This window comes from Eucyclogobius newberryi, unplaced genomic scaffold, assembly GCF_026437365.1.
Source record: "Eucyclogobius newberryi isolate DKJ021-1_F unplaced genomic scaffold, fEucNew1.0.hap1 SCAF_6, whole genome shotgun sequence".
Classification (NCBI taxonomy): domain Eukaryota; kingdom Metazoa; phylum Chordata; class Actinopteri; order Gobiiformes; family Gobiidae; genus Eucyclogobius; species Eucyclogobius newberryi.
In genome coordinates this window covers 11301142-11325080 of record NW_027316278.1, presented here as the reverse complement: position 1 = coordinate 11325080, position 23939 = coordinate 11301142, and the positions used below count along the sequence as shown (strand labels likewise).

At 41.1% G+C, this 23939-nt stretch overlaps 1 protein-coding gene across 10 annotated transcripts in view; it reads right to left on the bottom strand.

The window, feature by feature from the left end:
* Positions 1–15284: 15284 nt before the first annotated feature.
* citb (citron rho-interacting serine/threonine kinase b) overlaps positions 15285–23939 on the bottom strand; it is a 55634-nt gene continuing 46979 nt past the window's right edge. For all 10 annotated transcript variants that reach the window (XM_072432829.1, XM_072432834.1, XM_072432830.1 and 7 more), the window contains 7 exons: positions 23454–23562; positions 21411–21539; positions 19838–19918; positions 19597–19675; positions 17728–17901; positions 16601–16889; positions 15285–15841 (listed from right to left, as the gene is read on the bottom strand). In XM_072432829.1, the coding sequence (XP_072288930.1) occupies positions 15818–15841; positions 16601–16889; positions 17728–17901; positions 19597–19675; positions 19838–19918; positions 21411–21539; positions 23454–23562 (885 nt within the window). In that variant the 3' untranslated portion in view covers positions 15285–15817. The remainder of the gene's footprint in view (positions 15842–16600; positions 16890–17727; positions 17902–19596; positions 19676–19837; positions 19919–21410; positions 21540–23453; positions 23563–23939) is intronic.

The following is a 23939-nucleotide window of genomic DNA, read 5'->3' as shown; positions in this document are numbered from 1 at the left end:
ATCCAGGGACGGGACATTGAGAGAGTGGACTCATACAAGTACCTGGGTGTTCATCTGAACCACAAACTGGACTGGACTCATAACACAGACGCACTGTACAGGAAGAGCCAGAGTCGGCTCTACCTCCTGAGGAGACTCAGGTCTTTTGGAGTGACAGGGCCACTCCTGAAGACCTTCTACGACTCTGTGGTGGCATCAGCTCCTGTACGGTGTGGCCTGCTGGAGCAGCAGCATCACAGAGAGGGAGAGGAAGAGGCTGGACAAAGTCATCAAGAAGTCCAGCTCCGTCCTGGGCTGTGCTCTGGACTCGGTGCAGGAGGTGGGGGACAGAAGGGTCCTGGCTAGATTCACATCTATGCTGGACCATGAGTGTCGCCCCCTGCAGGACACTCTGTCCGCTCTGGAGAGCAGCTTCAGTGAGAGACTGATCCACCCTCGCTGTGTGAAGGAGAGATTTCGCAGGTCTTTCCTTCCTGCTGCTGTCAGACTTTATAACAAACACTGTTAGTCCTGAACACTCGCAATACTGACCTAACCATGTGCAATTCTGTCATATGTGCAATTACTGTCGTGATTCATGTGCAATTACTGTGAAATTCATGTGCAATCTATGTGCTGTCGTGAAACATATTCATGTGCAATTACTGTCGTGATCACATGCAATGGTATTTATGTATTTATTTATTTGTCTATGGGAGTTTTTGTTTATAGGAGATCTTCTACTGAAAGTGTTTTTCAGACTTCCTATAAGTGATCTGTTCTTTTCCTCTGTATCTACCTTTGTATCTACCTGCGTTGCACCAATGAAATTTCCCCATGTGGGACAATAAAGGATTATCTTATCTTATCTTAACATTCCCTCATTAAGAATGTTAAAAGTCCATGTCTGAGTCGTGCTTTACTTTATTATAACTACATCTGTCTGAGAGCGCGGGGTTCACTCATGTTGTTCTTGTGACTCATTTTCAGAGTCATGAAAGTGCAGACAAAACATCTTAACGTATAGTCCGAGCGCTGGTGTTAGTGCCAGTACTTCACAAACCTTTCTCTATTGGGTGATGTGACCTCAGCTGAATTTTTCCTGCCATAAAAATGCAGAAAATTCATTCAATATTCAAAGCTGCAGTACATCCAGTGGCCACAGGAGGGCGATCAATACAATATTATACAGTAAAGAGCAGCAGCGTCTTAAAAAGTCTTTTAACTAAACAAAATGGCTATACACACATTCAGTATTGTCCCACATGGAATTTAAAGTGTCTTATCTCCATGGAGACAGCACAACCAGGCCCAAGTAAAGATATAAAAAGACCTAAATGCGAAATGTTAGATCATTTTAATGCCATACTAATAAGGATTCCAGGCAGAGCTGCTGATGGTGAACCTTCCACCAGGAAATATACGTAGTAAGCTCAGTAATTAGAGATATTAAACCAGGACAAACATCTGTTCATATCAACGTCGCTTTGTGGTTTCATTTCTCTGGAATTTGAGATCTTATTTGCTGCAGTGATTTTGTTCCGTCTCGTGTACGTTAAAAACTGTTTCACATCAACCCATTCTCATTGTATTTTCAGTGGGATCAGGCAGCTTCATGTGTTTGTGGTTTTGTTCTTGCTAAAACAATTGTTGACTCGTTTTTGTTTGAGTTCAGTTCTATTTCTTCAGGACTTTGCAATACAAAAATGTACTACTTTAAATCCAGTCTCTTTACTACTTTAAATCCAGTCTCTTTACTACTTTAAATGTAGTCGGGAGGGTTTGTTTCTTTTGGATTTGCTTTTATAGTCTAATAAAGAGTTAACTGCATGGAAATGTTATTTATGATTTAACAGTTGTTTAGCCAAAGCCGGTCTTTTTAGGTTTTTGAAATTGTATGTCTGTGTGTTAAAACTGTTGTGGATTGTGTTTGAACTCAATGAAAAAAATCAAAAAACGTCCTACACTATCCACACGCATCTGGAGACACTAGGCTCTATGTCGAGCTCCAGAGTTTGCACCTGTATTCAACACAATGCAACCGCACTTATTGACTAAAAAACTGACCAAACCTTTTCAGTTGTTCTATGGATCTAGGACTGTGTTAACACGTGTGACTTCAGGTTCACCTTTACAGGAGCACGGCAGGGCAGTGTCCGGTCTCTCCTTTATTATTCCTCCTCTGCACTGATGATTGCAGGACCTGCCGATCTCAAACACAAATGAGATCTCTAAAAGAAGCTGAACTCCTTCAATGTCAGCCAACATTCCCTCATTAAGAATGTTAAAAGTCCATGTCTGAGTCGTGCTTTACTTTATTATAACTACATCTGTCTGAGAGCGCGGGGTTCACTCATGTTGTTCTTGTGACTCATTTTCAGAGTCATGAAAGTGCAGACAAAACATCTTAACGTAGTCCGAGCGCTGGTGTCAGTGCCAGTACTTCACAAACCTTTCTCTATTGGGTTTTTGTGGAGTCAAACTAAAACGTATTAAAACTTAAAGTTCAGACGGTGTTCACATCCCAGTTAAAAATGAAGTCAAGTATTTAGGTTTTAAGTTGATAAAGGACGGAAAAAATAGGGAAGAAATAAACATGAAAGAAAAGATTGAACAAAAGTGTCCCTGAATCACTGGCTTAGGAGAGATCTGTCCATTTTTAGTTTCATTGATGTAACAAGACCCATTTTATCGTAAAATAAAATAATAAAATTTAGGAGGTTTAAAGACAATGGATTTTGAGTCAATGTTGGGAACATTTGAACTAAAATGGTTGAAGGATTTTTTGTTAAATCCAAATTCTCTGGTTTCATATTGTAAAAAGTCTCTTGAAGAGAGTCGCTGGTCTAGATTTCCTGTTCAAATGTGACTTTGTTACATCTAAATGACCTGTTAAGGCAAGTGTGTCGTTACTCAGGCCTCAGGGCGCCACCTTGTGGAATCACTGTGGAATAACACTTTTCAATCAATACTGGTTTGACCATAATATTATATTTGAACATGAGATTATGGATCCAAATACTGTGAAATACTAAACTGTGAGGAATTTAAAAGAAAATTCAATATTCTTTGTTCAATAAATTATTTCAGAATAAATGTCAGAAATTCAACCGCTCTGATACAGTTAATAAAAAGTAACTCAAACTCAAAAAAATATGTAAAATGCTGGAAATATATAAAATGGCTATAATTCAGTGGTTGAATATTGATTAAACAGTTGTTCTTCAATTATTGTAATAATATAATATAATATAATATAATGTAAATAGACATTGAATAAATAGTAATTGTCCAACATCAGCCAAGACTTAACCTGTTCAACCCGAATTCAACATTGAATCAATGTCTTTTTACTTTCTGGGATAAACTCAGTCCAGAAGAACATTGAACATTGAGATATTAATAATATATAATAAAAAGGGAAAATAACGAAAACATTAAGTTGTATCATTGATACACTTTATATTTTCTACACCACCAAAATAAATAAATAAATAAATAAATAAAAAAAATAAAAAAATAAAAAATAAAATAAAATAAAATAAAATAAAATAAAATAAAATAAAATAAATAAATACGTGTGTATTTCCCAGAAGCCCCCGCACCCAGCGAGGACTTTTTTGGACGTCACCGGGGAAGAACTGCACCAGATGTTTAGGGGAGGGGCTGCACACCTGCCTGACCCACCAGCCCCGCCCACATTCATTTCGAATGCGTCTCGGTCTGGACTCGGAGTCGTCAATAGCCAATGAGATCGTCGGTGTTCCATCTACCGACCAATTTACCAATCCCAGGCGGAGGTTTTAACGCGTCACACTGTGATACGGAAGTCGCTCTTCACCCCGTTCCAAAACATTCAAGATGGCGGACCCGGCTCGTGACCGAGTGTTTACTTCTGCTCTCGCTTCGGTTTGAACAATCGGGAAAGTCCGCTCTACTCGCCGTGATGAACGTGCGTTAGATGCGGCTATACGAAGGGCGTCATCGTGATTCAGGAGACATTTTCTGCGTTCGGGGACGGATAACGCGGAACACGCCTTGTTGACATGGACTACGTAATATCCGGTTAAGCGCGTCGCATTTTTGCGTCACTTCTGGGTTTATGTGATTGGTTCTGTCTGCTCTAAACACCGCCCTAGACACAGTTTGGATAAGTAGTTTGCCAAAACGTGTTCGGAATGGCTGGTCAGGCAACGGAATAAGGACTCTTTATGATGGACTGGGTGAGCACTGTATATAGACATAGCATCAAGTAAGACGAACACTAGATGCCGGAAATGCACCTAAATGTGCCACTCGCCATAAAACAAAACGAAAACGAAGAAGAAGAAGCCCCCGCACTCAGGTGAAGGCCACGCCCCTCGGCTCGGACTTGGCGCTTTATTTTCGTGGCTCGAGTTAAAGCTAAAAACAGTTTGTAAAATGTGTGGAAGAAGTTTGTCGCTGAGAGGTTTGGTGCAGGAGCGTCTGACTGCGGCTGCAGAAGAGATCTTTGCGCTGTTTGAAAGAACAATGGCGGAGATTGAGGAGGAGAACGAGAGGAAACAGCGCCACCTAGATCCAGAGGTCCGGCTCCACAGAGCAGAAGGTGAGGCCCTCAGTCCCATGAACACGGTTTATTACTTTAGTGAAGGAACAATAATGTGACCATGAGGCACATGTAGATATGTAAGTGTCCATAAGGGCTTCTCACTCTTTCTGGAGACTTATCTGTAACTACTATTTACTTTTGAACAGTATTTGTACTTTCTGCTCAAAACGAGCATGTGACGTTTAAATCCACTGCTGTAAGATAATATCAGCCTCTATTTGTCCCACAATGGGGAAATTCCAGTGTTGCAACACAAAGTAGGCTCAGAAGAAAACGATAAATACAGATAACTTGTATAAACATTCTTATCGGAAAACACTTATATAAAAAAAAAAACTCTTATACTATATAATAATAACAATAGTGACACTCTTATTTACAGCTGTTATATGGACAGAAAATATTGAAAAAAAAACAGTATTGCACATGAATATGAAGATGAATGACACATGTTCAGGACCAACAGTGTTTGTTATAAAGTCTGACAGCAACAGAAGGAAAGACCTGTGAAATCTTTCCTTCACACCGCGAGGGTGGATCAGTCTGTGACTGAAGCTGCTCTCCAGAGCGGACAGAGTGTCCTGCAGGGGGCGACACTCGTGGTCCAGCATAGATGTGAGTTTAGCCAGGACCCTTCTGTCCCCCACCTCCTGCACCGAGTCCAGAGCACAGCCCAGGACGGAGCTGGACTTCTTGATGACCTTGTCCAGCTTCTTCCTCTCCCTCTCTGTGATGCTGCTGCTGCTCCAGCAGGCCACACCTACAGGAGCTGATGCTGATGGTGCTGATGTATTTTCACTTTCAGATGCTGTTATTGTTGTGGCAGAATTCTTTATGGATCATAGTGTAAAATACAACTAGATATCAACACGTGTGTTTAAGATTATGATGACTAGAACAGCTACGCCACTCCACAGATCTGATCCAGAGCTAACACGTTGTACAAAAGGCCCCCAGGTCAAGTGACAGCACCGTTTATTGATGGTGGAGCAATTCAAATCAATGTCTTTATTTGTAGTGGAACAATATTATATTATGAGATTATATATATATATATATATATATATATATATATATATATATATATATATATATATATATATATATATATATATATATATATATATATATATATATATATATATATATATATATATATATATATATATATATATATATATATATATATATATATATATAATTATTTATTTTTTCAGGGAGCTCTGATCAATAGTACTTTTAACACAGTCACAGAATATTTGATCATTTCAGGTTGTGGCTAAATCAAATTAAAAATAAGGAGACTGAGGCCACAAGTGAAAGGGCCCCTAGGCCAAGCACACTCAACACAGAACACAAAACAAAGACCAAAACCAAACGAGACACCACCACCAGGGGTCACCAGTGCACCAGGAACCTCAGCTCCTGAAACAGAATCAAAGTTCAGTCAAATACAGCCACTACAAGACTTGTGTACTCGGCACACATTAGCATTCAGTACAAAACACATCATGAAAGGTTTGAGTCCAATCCGGGGTCCAGGAGTCCCCTAAACCCAGACCCTGGAGGGGACAAAGGAGAAGGGCAGAGAGCAGCCTGAGAGGGCCACACTAGTAACTACTAAAGTCATTTGACCTGTTAAGATGTTGGACAAGGATCGGAGTAGATACCAACGTGAGATGAGCTCATGTAACTGCCAGGAAGCTACAGGCAAAAGTACAGCAAATTAAATATATTACAGAACCTATCATTGTTTTGTTTTGTTACTATTTAAAAGAAAATCTAAACTAAATTTGAGAACACATTAAAAACAAACAGTGAAAGAGAAACACGACCAGAGAAAGAGCAGACACCAACTAAAACGGCAGACATCCAAACAATACTTGAAAATATAAAAACGTCCCATTTAGTCCAAAGTCTGTTAAATTTATCAATTTTCAGGTTAAGTCTGAATGTAATTATTTACATGTTACAAATGTCTATTATAATGTCAGTCCAGTCCTTGATCGTCGGTGCATTTTGTGTCATCCATTTCTCTGTAAGCGCCTTTTTCACTGCTGCCAGGAGGAGGCTCCAGAGAGAGCTGCTGGTTGTGTCCATGGCAGGAGTCCTGAGGCCCAAATGCAGAGTCCTGAGGCCCAAATGCAGAGTCCTGAGGCCCAAATGCAGAGTCCTGAGGCCCAAATGCAGAGTCCTGAGGCCCAAATGCAGAGTCCTGAGGCGGACTCTGAGGCTCAAAATACAGAGTCCTGAGGCTCAAAATACAGAGTCCTGTGGGCCAGTGTGATGGAGATGTCATAAGTTGTCTGTAAGACTTTGTTGATCTCAGTCGAAAACTTGTGAACAACAGAACAATCCCCAAACACATGATAGTGTTTTGCCCCCTGCTGCCACATCCTCTCCAACAGTCTGCATTTCCCTGTGAGTAATGGGCACTTTGACATGGGCTTATAAAGAAACCAGACACACTTTTCAAACAGAATTCCCTCTGAACATGTGATCCTGTGGTTCTCCAGTGAGATGTACATCCCACTCTTCATCATCCAGAACAAAGTGACCCTCTCTTTCCCTTTTACCCTTAATCTATCAGTAGAGTGACTGTCCAGACTGTTAATACATGTATATAATTTAGATATTAATCCCCTTGAAAGTTCAGATGTATAGCACAACATTACTCTCAATATTTTTCCATTGAGCTTCATATTCTGGGTCACACCAGCAACGCTCTGATTTGAGCTGAAATAAAGTAATTTTTTTAACAAGGCAAGTTTATTTGTAGAGCACATTTCATACACAATGCAATTCAAAGTGCTTCACACAACAGGAAAAATGAATTGAAATCACAAAACGGTTTAAGAAATAAAAGAGAAGAGTGCAAAGAAAAATCCTTTCAGTCATATGCATAGCTAAACAAAACAGTTTAGATTTGAACATCGTCAGAGAAGAAGCCTGTCTCACATCTTCACGAAGATGGCGGCTCTGTAAACACTCCCAAACTGAAAAGCTGATTCCCCATGTTTAGTCCTGACTCTGGCACCAGCAGGAGGCCGGTCCATGTTTAGTCCTGACTCTGGGCACCAGCAGGAGGCCGGTCCCTGAGGTCCTCAGAGTCCGAGATGGTTCATATGGCACTAACATGCTCAAGATGTACTTTGATGCTAGGCCATGGAGAGACTTGTACACAAGCAGAGCTGCTTTAAAGTCTATTCTCTGAGCCACAGGAGCCAGTGCAGAGACCTGAGCACAGGACTAATGTGATTGTACTTCCTGGTTCTAGTCAGGACCCGAGCAGCAGCGTTCTGGATGTAATTGTGATAGGACACATTTTCGCTGCGTATCAACTGACCTAACGGCAGCATGTAGAGGTTGAACAGAAGGGGTCCCAGGACTGACCCTTGACAGTTACCATTTTCAACAACTTCCAGTCTTCCAGATAGGACCTTATCAGTTTAGGGCAGTGCCAGTGATGCCCACCCACTCCTCTAGTCTCTGTAAGAGGATCCCGTGATCGACAGTGTCAAAAGCAGCACTCAGATCTAACAGAATTAAGACTGAGGTTTTGTCCATGTCAGTGTTCAGACGGATGTCATTTGTCACCTTGACAAGAGCAATCTAAATTGTTTTTATGAATTGTGTTCTGTCGGGTCTTTCCTTTGCCCCAGGTCGCCCCTGTTAAAGAGCTCTCCATCTCAGTGGGTTTCTTACCTGATTGTTTCTCTACTGCAGGTGTTCAGATGGAGCCCAGTCCTGTAGGTGTTCAGATGGAGCCCGGTCCTGCAGGTGTTCAGATGGAGCCCAGTGTGAAGCAGGAAAACCCAGAGACTCCTCAGATTAAAGAGGAAGCAGAGGGACTGAGATCAGAGACTTCAGACATTATTATTAGTGATGTATTTTCACTGTGTGATGCTAAAACTGACCATTCAGCGTATAAACCCTTCAGCTTTCCAGTTCACGATAAAACATCTAATATAATAGAACATCCCAAGACACGTATTAAGACTCGCAGTCAAACCGTCAACAGCTCTTCACTGCTCCAGAGACAAACAAGCAGAAAGAAAAGCCAGCACAAAAGAAAAAAGCATTTCCACTCAGAGGAACAATGTGGGCACAGAGAGTCACAGGGAGAGCAGAGAGGAGGAGGAGGAGGAGGAGGAGCAGGAGCAGACATCAGCTTAGACCCACAGTTACACTCAGACACTGAGGAACACACTGAGAACTCTTCTTACTCTGACAGTGATGAAGACTGGGAACCTCGAGCCAGAAGTTCAACTGCACAGATGGAGACAGAGGCTGATGGAGACCACGACAACCAAGTCCAGATAAAAGACACAAGTACAGCTGCACACAACTCAGGTCTTTTCAGCAAATACAAGTGTGGAGCAGAGAGGAGAGCCACTGTCACAGAGGGACATGTGTCAGGGACTGAAGGAGGAGGAGCAGAGAGGAGAGCCACTGTCGCAGAGGGACATGTGTTAGAGACTGAAGGAGGAGGAGCAGGAGGAGGGGATGAACACAAGTGTACTGTTTTTCAGAAGAGATTTAAGACTAAACTAAAGCTAAAAACACACGCCAGAATCCACATAAAAGAGAGACCTTACACTTGTTCATTTTGTAAGACAACATTTACCCATAAAGGTGCTCTCAACGACCACATGACCACTCACGCTGGAGAGATACCTTACAGCTGCTCAGTCTGTAAGAAAACATATTCCACTAACGGTAGTCTCAACGTCCACATGCGCTATCACACTGGAGACAGACCTTACAGCTGCTCAGTCTGTAAGAAAACATTTGTCCATAAAAGTCATCTCAGCAGACACATACGCACTCACAGAGACAGACCGGAACGTTCTGACACTGAACAGGAACCTTCAGCTGAGTTCTCCAGAGGAACCGGAACCAGGCCCTCCACACCTGACCAGAAGAACCTGGAACACTTGGAGTAACACCAAGAAAACAATCAAGAATTTTAGCCTCTCCTTAATTAATATTTCTGAAAGTTCATGAGTTCTTTTGTTTGTTAGTTCTTTTGTTTCTCTTTTGAGTGTTTGTGGCTCTTGCAACTGCTCCTTCAGTGAGAGAACCCGGACGAGCGCTGCATTGCAGTGTTCACCTTCAAGCAGCAGAAGAACCTTACAGTTGTTCAGCCTGTAATAGAACTTTTGAGCAAGTTTTGTGTTTTCAGTGTTTCTTTGATGCTTTTTTTTTTTTTTTTTTACTGCTGCTGTTTGTTCAAACCTACAGCTTGTGGAACAAATAAAGATTCTCTTCTCACCACAAACTCACTCGTTCTCTCTCACCAGTCCTCTAGTCTCTGTAAGAGGATCCCATGATCGACAGTGTCAAACGCAGCACTCAGATCCAACAGAATTAAGACTGAGGCTTTGCCCGTGTCAGTGTTCAGGTGGATGTCATTTGTCACCATGACAACAGCAGTCTCAGTGCTGTGATGAGGTCTAAAACCTGACTGGAAAACCTTTTTTTTAAAGTTCATTAGAAGTTCCTTTTTGAGCTGTTGTTCAACAACTTTCTTAAGGTCTTTCCCCAAAAACTGTAGGTTTGAGATGAGCCGGTAATTATTTCACACTGTGGAATCAAGACTGCTCTTCGTTAAGAGAGACTTAATGACCACAGTTTTTTAAGGTTCTTGGGAATGTTCCAGATCGTAGCAACATGTTGACTCTTTGAGTTATTGGAGCCCACAGACTGCTCAACATAGACTTTAAAAATCTAGTTGGCACTGCCACAAATGAAAAACAGCCCGCTTCACAAGCTAACGAGGCTAACATAGCTAACGGGACGGCGGGCCTTCCCCTGTGGCAGGACGGAGGTGAGGGGAGACTCTACAGCAGTGGCCCCCAATTACAGCCCGCGGGCCACATCCGACCCGCCAAGCTTGTCCAAGTTATATTAAAAAAGAATAAAAAAAAAAAAATATATATATATATATATATATATAATTTTTTTTTTATTTATTTTTTTAGCAAATCTCGGAGTCAAACTCATGATACTGTGGCTGACCGTTCACTTTACCTTTCGCCTGTAATGCCCACATTTCCCCAAGATATGACACTGTTCCCTCTATAAGATCTATGGCGCGCAGAAAATTAAATTCACCACAAACGGCCACTGGGGCCAATCAAGCAGCATCCCGACTCAAAACTTTTGGCGACAGAGCATTCTCCCGAACAGCACCCCGACTCTGGAACTCCCTCCCCCAACCTGTCCGCCACTCTCCCTCACTCACAACATTCAAATCCCGCCTAAAAACATACCTCTTCACCCAAGCTTATGACCTCCCCTACCCCTAGCCTCCTCTACTTCTTCTGTCTTGTTCATTTTATCTGTATATTAATGTGTATTGTACGTGCTGTCCCCCCCTGTCTGTAAATACCCCCCCCCCCTTTTTATATATGTTCAGCGTCTTTGGGTCACTGAAAAGCGCTATATAGGACACAGCAGGACATGGCGTCACTGAGAGCCCAATGAGAGCTGCAGGGGGCCCCACTCAACCAATGTGACAGTGACACAAGGGACCTGAAAGCGACATAAGGGGGAGCTGAAAGAGACATAAGGGAGCTGAAAGTGATGTATTAGCAGCAATGATGTTAAATGGTTAAAGACTGCAGCGTTTGCTCGTGGGACTGTTCTTAGTGTGATCTGTCCCTTTTTCTACAGGTTCATGTTTGGTCCATTTTGTGGCTCCGTCTGCCTGGGCCCAGCTCATTCTGTGACTCCTGTGGGAACAATGTGGAATTCTTCTTGGCTGTTGAAAAGGAAGGTTTTCATTTGAATAGGGAAAAGTAAATCATGTGGAACTAGTCAAATATATATTTTTAGTTTTTAATAGTTAATTGCTGTAGTTAAACGCCTAATTACTCATAACTCTGAAACCCATTGATATTATAAAAATATTTGTGTATTAAAATAATGAATACATTATAATTGCAGATCCGGACACATCAGAGGATTCCCTCTACACTGCAGACTTCAGACACGACACGGACAGCTGTGTCCTGCAGAAGTTCTCTGATGACTCTGCCATCATCGGACTCATCACGGACGACGATGATTTGGAGTACAGAGGACTGGCGCAGGACTTTGTGGACTGGTGTCAGCGGAACCACCTCCTCATCAACGCGGGGAAGACCAAGGAGATGGTGGTGGACTTCCGCAGACGCCACCCCACTGCCCCCTCACCAGTGAACATCCAGGGACGGGACATTGAGAGAGTGGACTCATATAAGTACCTGGGTGTTCATCTGAACCACAAACTGGACTGGACTCATAACACAGACGCACTGTACAGGAAGAGCCAGAGTCGGCTCTACCTCCTGAGGAGACTCAGGTCTTTTGGAGTGACAGGGCCACTCCTGAAGACCTTCTACGACTCTGTGGTGGCATCAGCTCCTGTAGGTGTGGCCTGCTGGAGCAGCAGCATCACAGAGAGGGAGAGGAAGAAGCTGGACAGAGTCATCAAGAAGTCCAGCTTCGTCCTGGGCTGTGCTCTGGACTCGGTGCAGGAGGTGGGAGACAGAAGGGTCCTGGCTAGATTCACATCTATGCTGGACCATGAGTGTCGCCCCCTGCAGGACACTCTGTCCGCTCTGGAGAGCAGCTTCAGTCACAGACTGATCCACCCTCGCTGTGTGAAGGAAAGATTTCGCAGGTCTTTCCTTCTGCTGCTGTCAGACTTTACAACAAACATTGTTAGTCCTGAACACGTGCAATACTGACCTAACCATGTGCAATACTGTCATATTCATGTGCAGTTACTGTCGTGCTCACATGCAATGGTGTCACATTCATGTGCATATAACTGATGAAAATGTAGTGTTTATTTTGCCATTGTTATTGTTATTAGTATTATCTTGTCTTACGCCAAGCTGTTTTTATTTTATTTTATAAATTATACATTTTATTTTTATCTTTATTTATTTTTCCCCTCCATTCCTTATTAGGAAATGAGAGGTTTTGTCTATAGGAGTTTTTGTTTATAAGAGTTCTTCTATTAAGAGTGTTTTTTAAACTTCCTATAAGTTATCTGCCCTTTCTTCTGTATCTACCTGCGTTGCAACAATGAAATTTCCCCATGTGTGGACAATAAAGGATAATCTTATCTTATTTTAATGAAGGACATGACTACAACATCATTATTGATTTGCTGCGATCCAGGCACAGCATTTCTATAAGTCTTAGTTCTCTAAAAAGAAAACTGAAGGATCTGGATCTTACACGGAAAACAAACTACACTTCAATCGACATAGTCCGATTAGCTCCATCTGAAGAGCTTAAAGGAGCAGGAAGCTCTTGGGATGTGGAGCAATGTGGCAGACTCAATGGTCGTGAGAAGACATGATGTGGTGACCTTGATGAGAGAGCTAGATCCAACTGGGCTGGAGAGTCGCTCTAGACGCACATTTGCCAGAAGATCCTTTAGGTTTAAAATGTTACTTCCATAACTGTTACCTAGCAACCAAACATAAAAGTACCGGCATATGAAAACGGCTTAATTTGACTTGTTTTGTGAAAATAATAATAAAACTGTGCTACCTGATTGGTGTTATTTATATTTACAACAGGTATTATCCAGCCAAAATGTAATTTAATATAATAATAATAACCTGGTGTTCTGGTACCGTGCTAGTTTTGTTTATGGTTTGTCAATATTAGACGATGAAATGTAAAGAAAAGTAAATAGATTATTATTATAACATGTAAAACACATCATCTGTTTAGCTGTTCCTTTGAGTGAAGGCATTTTATCAACAATTATTTCATTATAGTAACATCTTAACATCATTACTTTTTATGCTTTTATTTGTATCTTCTTTTTATATTGTATTTTTATTTTCATATGTTTTTACTGTCACTACTTTGAGTTACTTTTGTATGAACTGTGCTCTACAAATAAACTCGTTTGCATTTGTCCAGAAACAAACGGTCACAATGAGGCGTGAGAACGTGGTGTTTCAACATAAAGTCAAGCAGAACACAGACACTGGTCATTTTAATAGAGTTTAATGCATGTACTGAGATACAGGTCTAAAAATCAAGATTAAATGACTCAACATCGACGCCTAGTAATCGTAAATGCAAATCGAAGTGAATAATACAACAGAACAACCAAGAGTAAAGAAGATGGGCTGAAAAGTGCTGCTCTAAAGTGGTCATGCTCACCGGTGGGACGGCCCAAAGGGGAGAGAAACACTGAGCCCCTGACCAAAACCACAGTCATTTCACTGCACAAACGGGACACGCACCATCAGCAGCAGCAGACGACAGAACAGCGCCGTCCCAGAGGCAGATCTGCAACAACTCTTAGGTTTGCCCAAACAACACAAGGAACATTTGGAGCAGAAACATTGCTTAAAACATTGCTTTGTTTTTTTGTTGTTTTACAAAGTTATGGCTAGACAAGGGGCACCACAAGGTTCCTGCAAACGGCTCAAAGACAGACAAAGAAGTATTTAAAGTCTTTTACGGCCTAAAAACTAAATCTAAACCAGGATTCTCCTTTTAGTGTTGGGTGAATATTAGAAAATCTTGCACTAAATCAATATTTGGAGGCAAAATTGTTGTGTAAAGGCCCATGTTTCATTCCCTTATTAAACAAACTAATGAGTAAAAATGGAAATAGAAGAGCAACTAGGCTAAAAATATATGATGAATACAGTCATGCCACAAATAAGTTTAAATCACAGATAAATGCATTCTATTATTTTTATGGATTTTTAAATCTAAATCAGTATCTGCAAATATCTGTTATTGGCCACGGCAGCTAAATGATCTATACAAAAAAAATATTGTCCCTAGAAAGAAATTTGCATTTAACAGAAGGTTTAATGTGGGAACCATTAATTCTATACTTTATTATATATTTGAATATGATGTTAGTTTGGCTCATATTATTCACTTTTAGCCTTGTTACTCCGGTGTTACTCACAGTTGCATTTGGTTGGTTCCTGCAGGTTTGCTCAGTAAATCTCACACATGTAAAGTTCCTGTGGTTCAAAAATGTCACATAACCAACAAATACAAACAGGTAAATGACAATCTGCTGCTTTCTACGGTGAAATGTCATGGAAATCAATGGACCTGTTTCTAACGTTAAAGGGGACATATGACGCTAAATCTACTTGAATGAGATGTTTTCCTTGTCACAGCAGTGTTTCCTCATCATTAGTTTACACACATTTGTATTTCCATTGACTTAATCCTGCAACAGAGGCTCAGAAACATGTAGTTCTAAATCAGTTAAATACCCATAAAAACATATAAAGGACAATCCACCACTTGTTGGTGTCTGCATGAAGAGCTTTTCACTGTGAAGAGTTCTGAACTAGAAGTTAAAGAACCTGTTTGTTTTATTGAGCCGTTTTAGATAAATATGATGATCTTCTAGTTCAATACTAAGTACCTAAAAAAAGCATAATAAGTCTTCTTTAAGATGTTTTAGATCAATATTGCTGTTTACACTGAATAAAACGTCAAATAATGATCTACATATGTTATGCTTTAGTAATAAAAAATACCCCCAAAATCATATTTTTTATTCTTTAAACTAAAACTTCCAAGATTATTGTATTATTACCCACCTAAAAAACTAGGAACAGTTCATCTCGGAGTTGACTCATATATTCTGGTATTCTGGATATGTAGCTTGTACTAAAACTACCTTCTCAAGCTCAAAATAGCTCCAATATTTCGAGATGTTGAAAGAAGCGTTTGCAGGAACCCTGTGTCAGCATAAAGCGATATATCGAAGGCTGTTCAGTGGAGAGGACCAAACATCTGATCCAAAGACAAGACTGGCTCTGTTCAAATCCAATCTCTTTGTGCAAAATGCCGCATCTTACTCTATAATATATATATATATATGTGAGCTAATTAGTTTGACGACTGACTTACCCGCAACACTAATCTCCCGGCAACGTCTTTAGAAATTTGTTAAAAAAAATATACATGGCTTTTCCGGCCGACTTTTTCCCTTTGTCTAAAAAACTCACACTTCAATATGCGATATGTACAATCTATTTATAATAAAGATGTTAGAACCTGTAGAGCATCATTTCCCTGTCACCGGTTTCCTTTGGGACGACCCAGAGAAGTGTCAGCGCGTGGATTGTCGAAGGAGGCGTCTCTGTGCAGTTTGTTTCATGAGATAAGGCTATGTACAGGCCATGAGGACAGTGAACTTCAGTGTGCTTCCATTATCCACCACCAGGAGGCGCTGTGTAAGCTGGCTCAAACTGAAGACTGGTCCCACACCTGCCAGACAAAACGGGGGAAAAGCGTCAGGTTTTCCTTCTTCACTGCTTTATTTTGTTGTTTTTTTGGGTTTCTTTTTCAATTTAGTCTGTGTGCCATCAATTAATAGATTTCCGATTGATATTTCTTTTTTTATCGGCAAGGTTGCATAACGAGTCCCTTCCACAACTGTTACCTGGCAACCATAGTGTCATCAAGGGCCAACATGAATATAATTTACTGCACACAACAGATTTGACAAACAATTAGAGCAGATTACACTTCTTTTTTCTTCTTCTTTGCTGTTTTATAGCGGTTGTTGATTGATTGTTTAAACTGAAAAATCTATGGAATGTCGCTTATTGATGACATCACAGAAGGTTTTAGAACTCATCTCTACTTCCTGTATTTTTATACTTTTCTTTTAAATTCTTCTTCACAAACTGCCACTTGACTGATGTAAAACGGTGATAAAAGCATATGCACGTTAAAAAGACCGGCACGGTTCACTTAAAGGAGAACATTTTACCTTATTAAACATCTTTATAAGTCCTTGTGATGGTTAAATATGTATTTTTGGGGCATTTGAATTGTCCGTTTCCCTTTGTTTGTACTTGGGAATGTCAAATGTTTGAGAATGTGATTATACTGCCTGTGTGTGTCTGTTCTCTGACAGTGTATTTTCACACATGAGCTGCAGGGGGAGCTCTACCGCTGAAGTTGCTTAGTCCTGGCCCGACGCGCTCCAAGGTGCAGCCCGTGCCTCGTGTCGCGCCTCACCTTGTTGACCGGAGCCAGCTGCGTGCGGACCGAGCCGGCGTGCAGTCTGGCGCTCTCCCCGAAGCGTCCCGGAGAGCGCTCTCGGCGGCTGTCCAGCACTCGGCCGGGGCTCTTCTCTCGCTCCAGGGGCCGCGCTGGAGACTTGTCCCGCCTGAACTCGGTGCGGCCCTCCCTGTAGCGGTGAGGGGTGCTGGGCTCGCGGTGCAGCCCGTCGTGGCTCCCCGGGCCAGAGGAAAGGCGTTTGGTGATGTGCTCCGTGTACGTGGGAGGCCCGCGCTTACTGGGACTCCTGCAGTCAAATAATGTTTAGATTCAACACGAGGCAACGTATTAGGGCTGAAGACAAATGTTTAGAGCGCTGTAGAGGACCAAAAAAAAAGAAAAAATGATGATATTGTTGAATTTGAATGTCAAGTGTATCGTTTATAGTAAAACAAATATTACAAAAAGAGCTTATTCAAAAAAGAAAAAGAAAAAAGTTGAAGTTATGTTGTGATTATGATATTTTTACCCTTTTGTGATTCATTTTACACATTTTTCTGATAATTGACACTCAACTAGAATGTTCAAAGACATGTTTTAACACATTTCTTGATATATTTATTTGGTCAATATCACCTACAGGGATGTGATGCCTCGTGTGGTGATGCCTCGTGAATATTCAGGTCACAATATAATCGTAAAAGTAAAAGAGTAATAATCGTGACAACTTTAGAAACAGAATTAAGTCTTTTTAATGCAATCCACACTCCAACAAAACACATCTAAATGTAATGTACTTTTTAAATCTGGCTATTTTTACCACATTTACTGTATTTTGTCATTCAGACAGTTCGATTTCATTAAACTGGCCACAAACTTAAGGAATAGAAACAATGTAAATGAAAGAAAATGAAAGATGTCTCTGTTGTTTGTTCATGGAGCTGTGAATAACCGTTTAAATAATCGTAAATGTTTAAATCTCACAAAAATCCCAACATTAAAATTTGATATTGTGACTTTCTTTGCCTCGTGTCACTATTGCAATTCATACATTTCAGTTCAAACGTTCAGCCTCAATTGAAATCTCTCTTTCCCAGCTCTTTTTCCCTCGGGAGAGAACAGATCGTGCAGTAAAGCGTCCTGACCCTCTGCTGGAGCCGGTCCGCTGCAGCTCGCCGCTCTCGCGCACCAGGCTGCCCTTACAGCAGATGACCCTCAGCTTGTTCTGGTACGACGAGGCCAGGTACACGGCCCCGGAGGAGATGGCGGGGCCCAGGTATCGGGGGTTCGGGATGTCCAGGTGAGCCAGCACTGTGGGACTGAACGCAAGCAACGGCATCGCGGGGTTAAGAGTCAGGATTCAACACGTTCATCATTTATCGCTTTACACGGCTCGAGTTTGTGCTTTGGCGGCGATGTTTAAGCATGAACGCACTTTGCAGTAACGTAGTACTGTCATCTATTCATTGTTTAACCTTTAGTTGATCTCTTTTTCATGGGTGAAAACGTAGAAGAGACAATTAAGGACACATTTAAACCAGTGACGTGCGGTTGAGGGCTAGTGAGGCACCGACTCTTTCAGATTCAGATTTACAAACGTGAATGAACCCAAAAGAGCTCCTTAAACAGGTCGTTCTGGACCAAAAAGAGGAGAAGCTGCAGGAGACTTGCATTCATTGCTATACAGTCCCACTAGCTCCGCCCTTAGTCTCACAAAGTCAAAAAACCTTGCATATTTTGACAGGCTCTGCGGTTTTGTGTCATCAAAATGTTGAGACATTTCACAACATTTTGTGCAATCCACTAAAGTTTAAACCAAGGAAAGCTCGCTCACCAAAATGATCAAGCCTGACTTTAATCTGATCACTGATGTTATCAAAAATGTTAAAGAACCATTGCCTCCGTTCATCTCTGACTGACATAAGTCGTCCCAAAACATACTAGACTGAGGAATATATAAGTTTAAAAAGTTTGAACATGATATTAATTTTGGCACAAGTGAGGGTTGATCCCAGGTCCTCTAGTGCCCCAGGCCGTGTCTCTAACCGCTAGGCTAAGTGCAGTGTAAATGCAGTGTTTTTGGAGATATCACTCTGTTTGAAGCAGCCGGTTCAACTCCGGTGCAGGTCTTCCTTTAGTTATAACCTCTTGCTTTGATTGAAAATCTACATTTGTGACACGTTTTAACTTGGAAATTTAATCGTCCATATTGTCCGGATTCTACATAAAAAATAATCATGAAGAAGATAGAGACCTGTCCACACACGGCCGGGCTCAGAAGCGCCCTCTTCCATGAGGCACATGTACTGTTGCCTCGCTGAGTGAACTTTTACTATGGTTTTATAATGAATCTGAAATACATTTCACACATTATTTAGAATATGGAAGCTCAGAGCTCATGGTCAGGGTGTTTTATTTGTTATAAACAGAGGGAGAGAAAGTGACACATCATTTGCATTGCACCAGCTCAGTGTGTGTGTGTGTGTGTGTGTGTGTGTGTGTGTGTGCTCCAGAGGCAGAGCAGGTGCTGCCTCCTCCCTGTATCTGAACAACAAACATCTGAACATTTTGACATTCTTATTTGACAAAATATTGTTCGATATTGGATTCAAACGGAAAGTGGGTTTATAATACATACCAGATGACAAAATATTAATATTTATTATATTTTATAATCTATTTATTCCCCCCCCAGATTGACAGGTGAGGCACTGCCTCCCCTGAATGCACGTCACTGATTTAAACAGAACTACACTTAAAAGAGCAGACGATTTTCTCAGGATTTTTTTTTTTATAATTCTAATGAAAGTATGAATATTTTGCCGTCAGTTTGTTTGAGGTTCAAACTTATCACAAATTAAAGCCCTATTTTTGGGGGTAATTGTAGCAGAAACTTTATTATACTATTTTGTCCTTAAATACAATATTAATTTGGGAACAGAGGTGGGCCAGTGCGTAGTCTAATATGTTTATTTAGTTCATTGACGTTAGGAACATGTTCTCATTTCTCTCACCCGAGGTTGGAGTGTCCCTGGATCTCGATCACGTCCAAAGAGTTGAAGTACGTCACAAACAAATATGGCTCTCTGTACGCTGCAACGAAACAAACGGCTTCAGTTTGAATTCTCACATGAACGCGTCAATCTGCAGTAAACCACACGAAAGACACAAATATACTTAAGTCTCTAAGAGCATTATCATCACCTTCTACTGTCTAAAGAATCAGTAAATGTACGAAAAGACTTCTTTATTTACCAAATGACAGAGGCACTCGGCTCCATTTGATCTCCTCAGTGCGACTTCTGCGACCGTAAGAGTCCACAAACAAACCGAACTCTGCAGCACAAACAAGACACACTCATTTCACACTGGATAAAGGGACAATCTTAAATAACAAGTGAATACGTGCTTGAATTAAGCAGTATCCATCTTGACTTGGGAGTACTGTATATTTTGACATAACATTTGCCAATGGAAAAAGCAGAAAATGTAATGATTACTAAAAAAATAAGAAAAAGACGATCATTTTCTCAATTGAAATGAGAAAACAAATTCTCCTGCTCTTTGCTTTTTGGCCAATTATGTTTTAAGTCAGTAAAAATACACTGAAACCCAGATATTGTCCAGACTGAAGCTCAGATTGTGTCATTAAATCTGCATTAAGTAGAACCAAATCTAACTTTTAAAATGAAATTGTGGAGACAAGCACAATCTTTCCGAATGAGCGTTACATTGGTGTTACAACGATTTTTTGTGAGTGCAGTACATGCATTTTTAATGAATCTAAACCCCAATTTAAGAAATGTAATTAAGATAAGATAAGATAAGATATTCCTTTATTGTCCCACATGGGGAAATTTCATTGGTGCAACGCAGGTAGATACAGAGGTAGATACAGAAGAACAGATCACTTATAGGAAGTCTGAAAAACACTTTCAGTAGAAGATCTCCTATAAATAAATAAAAACTCCCATAGACAAATAAATAAATAAATACCATTGCATGTGATCCCGACGGTAATTGCACATGAATATGTGTCACGACAGCACATAGATTGCACATGAATTTCACAGTAATTGCACATGAATTGCACATGAATTCCAACAGCAATTGCACATATGACAGAATTGCACATCAGTATTAGGTTAGGTCAGTATTGCGACGGGATAACGTGACGATCTCCGGGTAAGACGACTGTTCTCCGCAGTTTCATGAGTTCCTCCTTTGTGGAAACGCGGTACGGCGCCGGCCGGGGGGCGGGGCCGGAGCCGGGGGGCGGGGCCGGAGCCGGGGGACTCAGAGCCAAAACACATCGCAACGACACGACGAAAACACTCAATCCAGCCGAATAAAGTCAAAACAAGTTAATTTAAACCGATTCCAGTGCGTGTCCCGATCGTTGGTGAAGTTCCTCTTTCATATAAACGTGTATATCAACGTGTACCGACGACACGCCGTACTTTAGCGCGGCCGGAGGGCGCGGGGGGGGCTGGTGGGCTCACTCGGAGCTAGCCCACGTCACAACAACACAACGAACGCAACGAAAAACGCTGAAATCCAGCCGAAAAAAGTCAAAAACAGTTGAATTAAAAAACTATTCCAGCGCGTGTCCCTATCGTACAGTAAAATAGAAAAAATATACTAACTATATTTACAAAATATAGGAGATAAAGCACAATAAGTGTGAGAAAGAAGAGAGCGTTTACAAATAATTAAAAAGAATGATTTGATCTCTAATAAACAGAAGTATTGGCAAAGAGTTTGAATGTAGCTGGTGTAAGTCCACACATTCACATCACGTGTATCGTGTGTTGCCACAGACACAGACCGTGGAAGCAGAGCAGGTACTCCTCCTTCTGCAGACTGCTGGCCACCTGCAGGATGGAGATGGGGAAGCTGTGGGAGGACGAGGCGAACACGGCCGAGGCCAGAGACACGTCGTTCTTATCCAGGAACTCTGAAAGGAGCACACCACACTGAGGAGTTCAGATGATCATCATCCTAACATTTTATAAAACTGTAACAGGAAGGATGCTGACCCAGCATTTTCACACAGAAGGTTATGAGCTCCCTCTAGTGGTTCATAAGAGCTACTGCGCTGTAGGACTGAGTCTAATGAACCATCTGATCTTATTGTATTCAGTTATAGTTGCTGCAAATTTTATACAAAATATAATGCCAGTCAAGAGTCATATTAGACTGTAGAACTGTAAAGTTTCCTTTTTGTATAAACAAAATCAAATATTTGGCACCTTTTCTTACTGATGAAGTCATCTACAGAAAATGTGATGTTTGCACAGATGATGTGTCTCTTTTTAAAGCACACAAAGTACTTATATACATCACACTGTACTGCTGTACTTCTATACAGCACACTGTACTGCTGTACTTATATACATCACACTGTACTGCTGTACTTCTATACAGCACACTGTACTGCTGTACTTGTATACATCACACTGTACTGCTGTACTTATATACATCACACTGTACTGCTGTACTTTTATACATCACACTGTACTGCTGTACTTATATACAGCACACTGTACTGCTGTACTTATATACATCACACTGTACTGCTGTACTTTTATACAGCACACTGTACTGCTGTACTTATATACAGCACACTGTACTGCTGTACTTCTATACAGCACACTGTACTGCTGTACTTCTATACATCACACTGTACTGCTGTACTTATATACAGCACACTGTACTGCTGTACTTCTATACAGCACACTGTACTGCTGTACTTATATACAGTACACTGTACTGCTGTACTTCTATACAGCACACTGTACTGCTGTACTTATATACAGCACACTGTACTGCTGTACTTCTATACAGCACACTGTACTGCTGTACTTCTATACATCACACTGTACTGCTGTACTTCTATACAGCACACTGTACTGCTGTACTTCTATACATCACACTGTACTGCTGTACTTATATACAGCACACTGTACTGCTGTACTTCTATACAGCACACTGTACTGCTGTACTTATATACAGTACACTGTACTGCTGTACTTCTATACATCACACTGTACTGCTGTACTTCTATACAGCACACTGTACTGCTGTACTTCTATACATCACACTGTACTGCTGTACTTATATACAGCACACTGTACTGCTGTACTTCTATACAGCACACTGTACTGCTGTACTTATATACATCACACTGTACTGCTGTACTTATATACAGTACACTGTACTGCTGTACTTCTATACAGCACACTGTACTGCTGTACTTATATACAGTGGTCGAACAACACTGAAACGTCTAGTGGCACATAATGATGTATTTTACTGAAAGTGCAGGATCAGAACATTTCAGTCTTTCACTGTTGATGCACAGAGTCATTTAATGCCTTAATGACTAAGAACATTATTCATGTCAAACTCAGTACCAGCGTGAAGAGTGGAGACGCAGAGACAGCTTTTACATCCTGGTGCTTTGTGTTGGAGGAGAGGCGTGTACTCTAGAGTCTGTAATGAAGGTATTTTTTATTCTGCTGATTTGTCGTCTGCTTTCCCAGCTCTGTTCGTACGAGCAGCAGTTTAAACTCTAACCTTTTATATCTGTGAGTTAGAAAACACTTTAAAAACTTTTCTTCGCCCCCTTCTTTTCCTGTTTAATCTGAATACATTAACACCGAGTTCATTCTTGAAGTCGGTGTGATCTTCTGAATACTTTCAAAAATATATGCAGTAATCTCAGAGGGGACGTATATAAAGACTAGCACGCAACAGTCACTCCAGCATTAGTCAGTGCAAGTGCCTGCTAAAACGGCCCCCGACTTTGGATTCATCTCTGAGAGGGTTTTGTGCTGGGGAAATGTTTAATGTCGCGCCGTGGTCTCACCCTCCAGAACAAACTGCTTCATCTCGATCTCGTAGAACTTGTTGGTGCCGATGACGATGCTGTAGGTGGTCAGATGGATGCAGCTGCACGGCTCCAGCGTCTCGATCTCCTGTGAACGACGACACACACAGAGAGAGCGAGGGCTGAACGCTGGGGAACTTCATCACGTTTGTACAAAGACGACCGCGACACAACAGTAACAAACAGCCCTGACGTCATCACAGTCGTATTGTTTTACTGTGACTGTCGTTGTACACGCTGTCCAGATACTAAAACTTCAAACGCGATTACAGTATGAAGTAGCAGACTGGATACTCGATACCAATGAGGATAAAACACTCTTTTGTTTCTTATTTTCAACAGAACTTTCTGTACGTCTTATGCTGGTTTTGATAAAGGTCGATATCATTTTAAATAGTTCAAGAAACGTCAAGTTTTGTCCTGTTTATGTGATTTATTTTAGTATTTATACCATATCTAGTTACG